Source organism: Vombatus ursinus, unplaced genomic scaffold (assembly GCF_900497805.2).
Source record: "Vombatus ursinus unplaced genomic scaffold, bare-nosed wombat genome assembly UNPS02005286.1, whole genome shotgun sequence".
Lineage (NCBI taxonomy): Eukaryota > Metazoa > Chordata > Mammalia > Diprotodontia > Vombatidae > Vombatus > Vombatus ursinus.
Window position 1 is genome coordinate 16,866,826 of NW_020945064.1, and position 9,523 is coordinate 16,876,348.

At 49.7% G+C, this 9,523-nt stretch overlaps 1 protein-coding gene across 1 annotated transcript in view; it reads right to left on the reverse strand.

Moving 5' to 3' along the window:
* Window positions 1-2,644: 2,644 nt before the first annotated feature.
* The window catches only part of SLC9A5 (solute carrier family 9 member A5), a 27,849-nt gene continuing 20,970 nt past the window's right edge, over window positions 2,645-9,523 (reverse strand). The window contains exons 13-16 of the mRNA XM_027847685.1: window positions 8,927-9,094; window positions 7,141-7,210; window positions 5,052-5,180; window positions 2,645-3,135 (exon numbers count right to left, since the gene is read on the reverse strand). Of these exons, the coding sequence (XP_027703486.1) occupies window positions 2,645-3,135; window positions 5,052-5,180; window positions 7,141-7,210; window positions 8,927-9,094 (858 nt within the window). The remainder of the gene's footprint in view (window positions 3,136-5,051; window positions 5,181-7,140; window positions 7,211-8,926; window positions 9,095-9,523) is intronic.

The window sequence follows — 9,523 nt, forward strand, 5'->3', positions numbered from 1 at the left end:
TGGGAACCCATGTGTGGAGAAAGGTTGAGGTTAGCTGGAGTATAGTGTGGTGTGTGTGTGTGTGTGTGTGTGTGTGTGTGTGTGTGTCTGCGTGTGTGTCTGTGTGTGTCTGGGGAGAGGGGGCAGTGATGTGAAATAAGGTTGGAAAAGTAGGATGGAGGCAGATTATGAAGGTCCTTAAATGCCAGATTAAGGATTGGATTTTTACATAAAATTGATAATAGCTAACATTTACATAGCACTTCAAGGTTTACAAAGCACTTTAATATATTATTTCCTTTGATTTTCATAGTAGCCCTGTGAAGTAAGTGTTATTGTTAGTTCCATTTTACAGAAGAGGGAACTGAGGCTGAGTGGTTAAATGACTTGACCAGGGTCACACAGCTATTAAGCATCTGAGCCAGGGTCCAAGTACAGGTCTTCCTGACTTTAAGTCCAGAGCTCTATGAGAGAGCTAATCTTGGGGCCAGGAAGACCTGAATTCAAATCTCGCCTCTGACATACACTAGCCCTGTGATCATGGGTAAATCACTTAGCACCTGAGCACCCCAGGCACCTTCTGTGACTATAAAGTACAGATTAGTGAAAGGAATTTCCACAGTGGAAGTTTGCAGCAATAATGTCACAAGTCGAGAAACAACAACAACAACAATAATAATAAATAATAGAACATCACAGGTTTCTGAGTGGGGGAGTGATCTGATCAGACTTTGCATTAGGAAGGTTATTTGGTTCCTGAAAGCTACCTGCCATTGGTTTTCAGGGGGTCCCTTTGGAGTGTCCTGGGTCTTGATCTAAGCCCTAGCTAGGATTCATTTCCTTCATGCCCTTCAGAGTATCCTGTCCACCCTCATCTTTTGAAATCTTCCTGGGAATACATTGGGGGCAAGCAGAGTTTGCTTCCAACTTGGATAGGGGAAGGAGGGAGTCCCCACGAGGCTCATCCTGGGAACATCCCGTCTGGCATAGCTCTTGAACTGGCACTCAGCAGCTGTGAGAGTCCAAACTCCTTAGCATCATCACAGGGCTGAGAAGCCCCCTCAATCCATACCCATGGAGAGACCCTTGTCCAGAGGTACTTGGGAGCACTGGGAGTGGAAGGACCATGGGACACTGCCAATCCCCTCCTTGTAACTTCCTTCCCCCAAAGTTGGCTGCAGCCTCAGTCCACCCACCTTTGCTTCCGCCACCCCTTGTATGGGAAGGAGCATCACGCAGCCTGGAGGCTGCCCCTCTTCCTCCTCCCCTGAATGGCTCCTGATACCCACCAGACACGTGGAGAAAGGCTACGCACCCATCTGAGAGATATTTAATGTTTCTCAGGTTCAAGATACAAAAAACTGAATGGGGGAGAGAAGGGGATGCAGAGACTAGCCCAAAAGAAGGATCACTCACTGTACAGGTCTGACAGCCCCAACTTAATTGTTACAGCAACCAGACCCTTCCACCCAATAGCCGATCGGAACAATAGTCTTAGGAGGGAGGGCTCCCTTCCTCATGGGGTACATATGGGTGGGGATAACAGACGAACACCTATGACCTCTACCTCCTCAACCTCCCACAGAAGACCCACACACACAGAGAGCCCTGATCAGAGATGGCCCTTTGGACAGAGAAAACCATGCAGCCTGTTCTCTCGCACAGGAGTGATCCTGTGTCTGGGGAAGCCCCGGTCAAAGGCCTAGGCCCAGCCTGGAGGCCTTAGGGAAAAAGAGGATCTATGATTACAACATTCAGCAATCAAATGGGGTGAAGTAGAAAAGAGGGGAAAAAAACGAGGAGGGGAAGGGAGAAGCTATTTGTACTGGAAACCAAGGCATCAGGGAAGGTCATCACCATTGTCCCCATTCCCTAGCCCACTCTGGGTTTCCTCATTTGCCCACCTGAGGAATAATCCCTATCAGGCCTTTCAGAAAAGCTGGGTAACTGACCCCCACGACCCTTATTCTAGGTACCTGGTCAAGCCTGTGCTATAGAAGAGATGGGGGGGCTGGCAGCTATCTCCTGCTCCCCCCATCTTGCCCTACCCTACACACACACACACACACACACACACACACACCCCGTCCAAAGCAGTTGAGGGGAATGAGGGTGGGTCTATGAAGCCTCAGGTTCCCAAATGCTGAGACACCCCGACCGGCAGGGGGCTCGGGAATTCCCAGGCCCACCTCTGATCCTTCCCAACCTGGCCCACTGTTGGGAAGGACTCTTCATGGGTCTCCTCAGTTGAAGGGGAGTGGGGGCAGACGCTAATAACGCAAGAGGAAGGGCAAAGGGCAGCTGGGTGGGGAGCAGCCACTTGAAGGCCTCTGAACAGAGCCAGAGTTAGGGGCTGCCCCAGGGAAACAAGGAAGGAAAGACCCAATTGCCCATGGCCCCGGACATGCTCAGATTTCAGCTCCTTGCTCTCTTCTTCATCTAGAGGGCAGCTTAGAAGCCATGATGAAGAAGGTCAGGGTGGTGTGGTAGAGGAGGGGCCCCACTTCTGGGGTGGCTGGTTCTCAGCCCAAGTTCAGCCTTGGCCTTGACCCCTGCCAAGTGCATTCTCTGGACCCCTTAACACCATACAAGGACTCTCCTCATCTTCCTTCTTTCCTTTCCCTCCCCTCCCCATTTCCCGCCTCTGACCCCTCAGGTCTCAGGGCTACAGCCGACCAGCTCTGTTGAACTGGATAAGCCATCGGGCATTGGCAGTGCCTGGACTGAGGCACCCACGGTCCTCCGGTGCCATCAGTGGCTGCAGTTCCTGCTGCTCGGGGGCATCTGCGCTGCTCTCGCTACGGGAGCGGCCTGCCTTGGCAAGGCTGGGGGTGAAGGTAAAGCCAGCATGGGATTCAGGTGATGGAGTAACAAGAGCTGCCAGGGGGTCCCGGAGCTCGTCTCCCCGAGGCAGGGGGCAGGCCAGAGGGTGGGCTGCTCTCAGGGCAGCCTGGGCACAGGGGGGAGACGCCAGGCTCTCCAGGGATGAAATGCTTTGGTTCCAACCCGTCTGCATGTCCACAGGCACAATCTTGGTGGTCTCTGATGACACGTACACTGCCAGGTCCCCCTGCCCGCTCTTCCAGGGCAGCTCCTTCTCAGCACAAGTTGGTGAGGGGGGAATGATGCATGGGCTTGGGCACACCTCCATGCTCCCTGGGGACATAAGCACACAGCTCAGCAGACACGTGGCCCATTGGACATAGGCCCAAGGGGACTTAGGGAAAGCAAGCAAGGAAGGCCTCTGGTCTCACCGGCTCCTCTCCTAGGGAGTTTACTGGGGCTGCATTCTCAGCTCAGTATTATTATTATTTCATGTGGGACGGTAGAAAGGACACAGGATTTGGGGTCAATTTAACACCTATGTGACTTTGAAGGTGCCATCTCTCTGAGCCTCAGTTTCTCCTCTATAAAATAATAAGGTTGAACTAGGCAATCTCTAAGGACACTGGTTGTATGATCTGTCACAGGGACAAACTGAGTCAAGGGCAGGAACTGAGCAAGAAGTGAGGAAAAGCCTGGAAATAGGGACGGTACCGGGAAGAAGGTAAGTCACTCCTTGGTATGGGTCAATGCTTCTATGACTGCTGCACAGATGATAACATCCTGCCCTGGAACCAGCCTGCCTGCTAACCCGGCCACCCCCCACTCTAAGTCAGTGGGGAACGAAGGGACAGAACTCCCGGCCAGGCTGACCAAGGGGTCAGAGACATGACCCCCATGTCTCTGATCTCTAGGCCTGCAGACCTGTGTAATAGGTACTGAGTCCAAGAGTGAGGGCTATCATCACCCCAGCGGTAAGTAGAAAAGCCTGGATTTGTGACATGGTGGCTAAAATATTGGTCTCAGAATCAGAAAGACCTGGGTTCAGATCTCTTCACTGATGCTTACTTAGCTGGGTTACTATAGAAAAGTCATTTCACCTCTGAGCCTTACTTTCCTCATCTGTAAAATGGGAATGACACCCTTAAGGGGTGGTCTTACTTTAACATCCCTCTCTCTCTCTCCAAGTTAAAGCTATCTGGGCCAAGAGGGGGATTAAGGAGTATCTGGGACCCAAGGAGGGAAACCCAGAAATGTTCTTCATTTGGGGGCAGGTGACAAAGGAGATGAATAGTGCATTAATTGAGGTGAGCTGAGAACAGGGGAAGTGACAGATGAAGTGAGCAACAGGTTTGGAAGGAGTGAGTCCCAGTGAGAAAGAGCCACCCCACCCAGAGAACGAGAACCAAGCCCGGCTCACAGGCCTGGAGCACAGCAGAGGCTCAGTGCACACTTGGGGACCCACCCACCCACATGCAGCCCCTTGGACAAGCAGGAAGAAAAACCACCGCTGCTCCCAACAGGTTTGACGCTATGATTAACAGTAACGTTACATCCGCTGAAAGGCCTAGTGGTTTACAATAAAGATGGCATCTGGGCCAATCGGTTATAGGCAATCATAGGGTCTTAGATTGTTACTCAGAAGGGATGTTAAGGATTATCTGGTCCAACTCTTTCATTTCACAGATGAAGAAACTGAGGCCCAGAGATGGGAATCGATCTGCCCAGTCACGCGGCGGGTGATGGAACTGGAAACGAAAGCCCAGGTCACCTGATCCATAGAACCATAGATTTAGAGCTGGAAGGGGCCTCAGAGGCAATGGAGCCCAACTCCCTCATTTTATAGGTGAGGAAAACGAAACAGAGAGGTTAGGGGAACTGTCCAGGATCATACAACTAATAAGTGCCTGGGGTGGGATTTGAACTCAGGTCTTCATGACTCCAAGCCCAGGGTCTCTCCATTACCCTACATACCTCCCTTTCATCCAGTGCAGTTTCAAATCTACCAGATTCCTATACAGTTTAGTTTAGTTATTCAAACTGAAAAATCAAATTATTTGGGTCCGGGTGGATTCGGCTTCTTCTTCTTGGTCAAGCTAGCCTCCCTTACTCTGTCCAGAACCAGGCACGCTTGGCCATTGGGTAAAGGGAGTCATTTGGGGTCAGCTTGGGGGGAGAATCTCTAAAAAGAGAAGGGGAAGAGGGTATATCCTGGTACTTCTTGGGGCAGAGGGGAGGCATACCATTACCTGGCACCTTGTGTTCTCGGAAAACCTCATTGGTGGCCCGGGCCACAAAGACAATGCCCTCATCATCCTCCTTCTCTGTCTCCGAGCTGTCACTCTCCTCTTCGGACTCCACTGCTAAGATCACTGCGGCTGGGCGGGAACAGAAGCAGGGGGAGGGGACTCAATCCAGCTGCTGGGAGAGACCTCAGAGGGTGTCTATCAATGGAATGCCTTCTTATTATCATCTCTGGTAAGCAGGTTCTGCTAAATACCTTGTGTCATGAAGAATTCCATTCCCATGAATGGGCTGGTTTCGATTTCCCTCACCATCATTTTTGGAGGTAGAGTTAAGTGACTTGCCCAGGTTCACACAGCTAGTACGTGTCTAAAGCCGAATTTGAACTCAGGTCCTCCTGACTCCAGGGCTGGTACTCTATCCACTGTACCATCTAGCTGTCCCACCCTCCCTATCTTGTCAACCTTCCTCTAGAAGTGTTCTAGCTTGTCATAGGATTATAAAGTTTAGAACTAGGAAGGTCCTTTAACATTAAATAATTAATTAATTCAACTTGGGATTAAATAATTCCAGACCTTCAGTTTTACTGGTGAAGCCCAAATGTGACGTGCCCGAAGATCACGGAGGTAAGAAAAGGAACAAAATCGTGATTTTAATATCTGACTTCAAATCCCATACTCTATCCACTGTCAGTACGCTCTCTAAAACGTGGTCCCAAAGAGCAGCACAACACTCCAGATGTGGTTAGCCCTGAGCTGAAGATGGCAAGGCAAGAATCTCCCCTCTGTGACTGTATTAGCTGATCTGGCTGCCTTGTCACACGGGGCTTACACTGAGCTTATAGAAATGAAAACCTCTAGGTCCCTCTATTCCAAAGCCCCAGGCTAGCTCTCCCAGGGATCTGGTTCAGCCTGGTCCCTGCCCTGGGTCTCCTGTGGAGATATGAGACAAGTCAACACACCATGGAAAGAACTTGGTTCTTACAGGAGCAGGGAGGCAACTAGCTAGGCTGCATGGAGCCCATCAAATGAGAGGCAGGGGTGACCCAATGGGGAGGGCACTAGCTTTGGAGTCCAGAGGCCTGGGTTCAGATCTCATCTCTGTACCTTGCCATCTGGGCAGACACTTATTCGGTCACATCTCACCTGTCCAGTCTGTTGCTGTCTCGTCATTTTCCCCTTCACAGCATCCCATGCCTACATCCTCTTTCTGTTTTTTTGTTTTGGTTTTTTTTGTTTGTTTGTTTTTGGTGAAGCAATTGGGATTAAGTGACTTGCCCAGGGTCACGCAGCTAGTGAGTGTTATGTGTCTGAGGCCGGATTTGAACTCAGGACCTCTTGACTCCAGGGCCAGTACTCTATCCACTGCATGATCTCGCCGCCCCCATCCTCTTTCTCTAACATGGCAGCGCCACGCTGGTGCAGATATCTCAAATTCAGCACGTCCAGGACAAAACTTACTGTCTCTCCCTTCCAAACCCTCTCTTCTTCCAAATGTCCACGTTACTATAGGGGGCGCCAGCATCCACCCAGTTACCAGGCTTGTAATTTCAGGGTCATCTTCAGCTCTCTTGAACTCACTCCCTCCGGCCAATATGTTGTCAAGTCTTTTCTGCCTCGTAGCATCTCTTGTGTATGTCCCCTTCCTTCCCCTCAGAATGCCACCTCACAGGCACTGGCTAGCATCACCTCACATCTGGACTACTGCAATAGCCTGGTTACAACTCCTGCCTCCAGTCTCTGCCCACTACAATCCCTCCTCCATTCAGCTATCACAGTGATCTTCCTCAAGGGTAAGTCTGACCATGTCACTCCTCCCAATGTAATAAATTTCAGTGGCTCCCCGTTACCTCCAGGATCAACTATAAAAGTCTCTGTTTGGCTTTAAAAAGCCCTCCTCCACCTGGCCCCTTCCTATCTTCCCAGTCTCCTTACAACTGACTCCTGACTCTTCACCCAGTACTCTTCCCACCGTGCCGGGCTCTTCTTGTATTTCCTACAACACTTGGCACAGGTCCGGGCACACAGCAGGCTGGTTGATTAGCTGCCACACTGGCCAGTACTCCTCCACCCGGTTCCTTCTCCCTCAGCTTGCCTGTGTCCGGTAAGTTTGAGGCTCGATGAGGTTTCCCATTAGGAGTCTCTTTGTCTGCTGAACCATCCTTCTGGAGACAAAGGAAAACAACCCGAGTCACCCCTGGGGCTTGACACCTAAATTCCAATTCCCTACCCTGGTAGGGTACCAAGTCGTAGGGCAAGCCCCCCCGGAGATCAGGTGGAAGGTGGTCATCCATATTCTCAGCCCAGACAGAGGTGACTTCCTCAATTGGAAAAGAAGTCCCCACTTGGGACTCGAGGCTGTCAAAGTGGGCCGAGATACTCACAAATATGGCTCTGGCCTTAGGGTCTCTGGCTTTCTTTTTCCAAATCCCAGTCTCCAGGACCTAAGCACGTTGCCTCCATAGCTGGTAACAAAGATGTTGTATGCCACTCCCCACTTTCCCCAATTTGTTCTCAACCGTAGATAAGATCATAGGATTTGGACTCGAAGAAACCTTAGGGATAATTTATTCCGATCACCTCATTTTACAGATAAGGAAACTGAGGTCCAGAGAGTAAGGGCTTGGTATAAGGTCAAGCTAGTAGCAGGGCTGGGATTCAACCCCAGACCCTCTGACCCCAAATCCAGTGCTTTCCAAACCTAGCTCAGCCTGTGATCCCCAGATGAATTCTCCACCTCCACCCCTGAGCCATCTTATGCTGGCTTCCTTCTCTGATTGGAAAACTCCTCCCCAGAACTTCCATTTGAGGAAGCACCTATGCCAGCCATGCTGACTTCACCCCCACTCCAGCCCACGATTCCCAGGACATCTTCCTCACCTTGTCCCTGCCTGGGCACCTTCTACCACTCTGATCTCTTCCATACACGCCCTCCACTTTCCAACTCTCTTTAATGTGCTGTCTTTGCTTATAAAAATGTACACCTTCTTTAGGATGGAGACTATCTTCTCTCTGCTTGTGTTTGTATTCCTGGCATTTAGCACATCTCTTGGCACATTGTAAACATTTAATAAATGCTCTTAACTATCTATCTATTAATCTATTCATCTTTCTGTCATCTAGCTATCTATATCTATCATCTATCTATTTATATCTAAACCTATCATCACCTCATCTGTCTTATCCATCTCATCTATCTCTAGATAGATATATCTGTCATCTAGCAATCTATATCTATCATCAATGCATCTGTCTCATCTATCCATTTATCTATCTTATTCGTCTCATCTATCTGTCTCTCTATCTTATCCATCTTATCTGTCTGTCTGTCTATCTGTGTCTATCTATCTTATCCATCTTATCTATCTATCTGTCTGTCTGTCTATCTGTGTCTATCTATCTTATCCATCTCATCTATCTGTCTGTCCATCTATCTATCTATCTATCTATCTATCTATCTATCTATCTATCTATCTATCTATCTATCTATCTATCTGTCTATCTCTACTAGAGAATGGACTATAAGACGGACTTGGAAGGGTTAAGGGGATACACAGACAAGCCATAATCCCAGGGTTCTTAAAAGAGTGGGGCTGCCCAAGCAGTCAGCTGGGTTCCCGCAGTCGTCATCATCATCATCTCTCACATTTATGTAACGCTTCATGGTTTGTCATTTCCTCACAATGGCCCATCTTGGGTTGCCTGTTTTCCACAGTTCTCTTGCTCTCCAGGGCTGGCTCCAGGCAGGGAAGGGCAGAGTGCCCAGAACTCCCCACAAGCATCAACCTCAACCAGCAGCCACAAAGGGAAAGGATGATGTCTGGCACTGCAAAGAGGATGGGAGAATCCAGGGGGAGAGAGACGACTGGGGAGGGACTCACCTTCCGGCCGGCCTTGCGGAGCCGCAACTTGCTCTTAGAGAGACACACATTGTGCTTGGTAGACTTAAAGGACTCCAGTCTCCGCTTCATGTTCTGCTGAAATACTTCCTTGTCCTGCCGGGCCTGAGCGTCCTCTGAGATAAAATGGCGGCTACAGCTGGCCTTGTACTGCAAACAACAGCCCTCGGTGAGGCCCTGGTCAGTGCCACCCCATGGCCTCCCCAAGGGCCCTTGCTGGTCATCTTTGAGGGTTCTCTTTCAATCCCCTCTCCCCCTTTGGCTTCCAAGTCCTAGGAATCTAGAACAAGAGCTGGAAGGGGGTCTTTGAGGTCATCTAGTGTAGTCCAGGGGTTCATAACCCTTTTTGTGTATCCTGGGCCCCTTTGGATCTGGAGAAGTTGATGGACCCCTTCTTAGAATCATGGTCTTAAATGCATAAAATAAAATACACAGGATTACAAGGGAAACCAATTCTATTGGAATATTTGTGTGTGTGATAGTTATCAAAATATTCTTAAAAGCTCATGGACCCCAAGTTGAGAGCCCCTGATCTAGTCCAATCCCTTCATTTTACAGGTGATGAAACTGAGGCCCAGA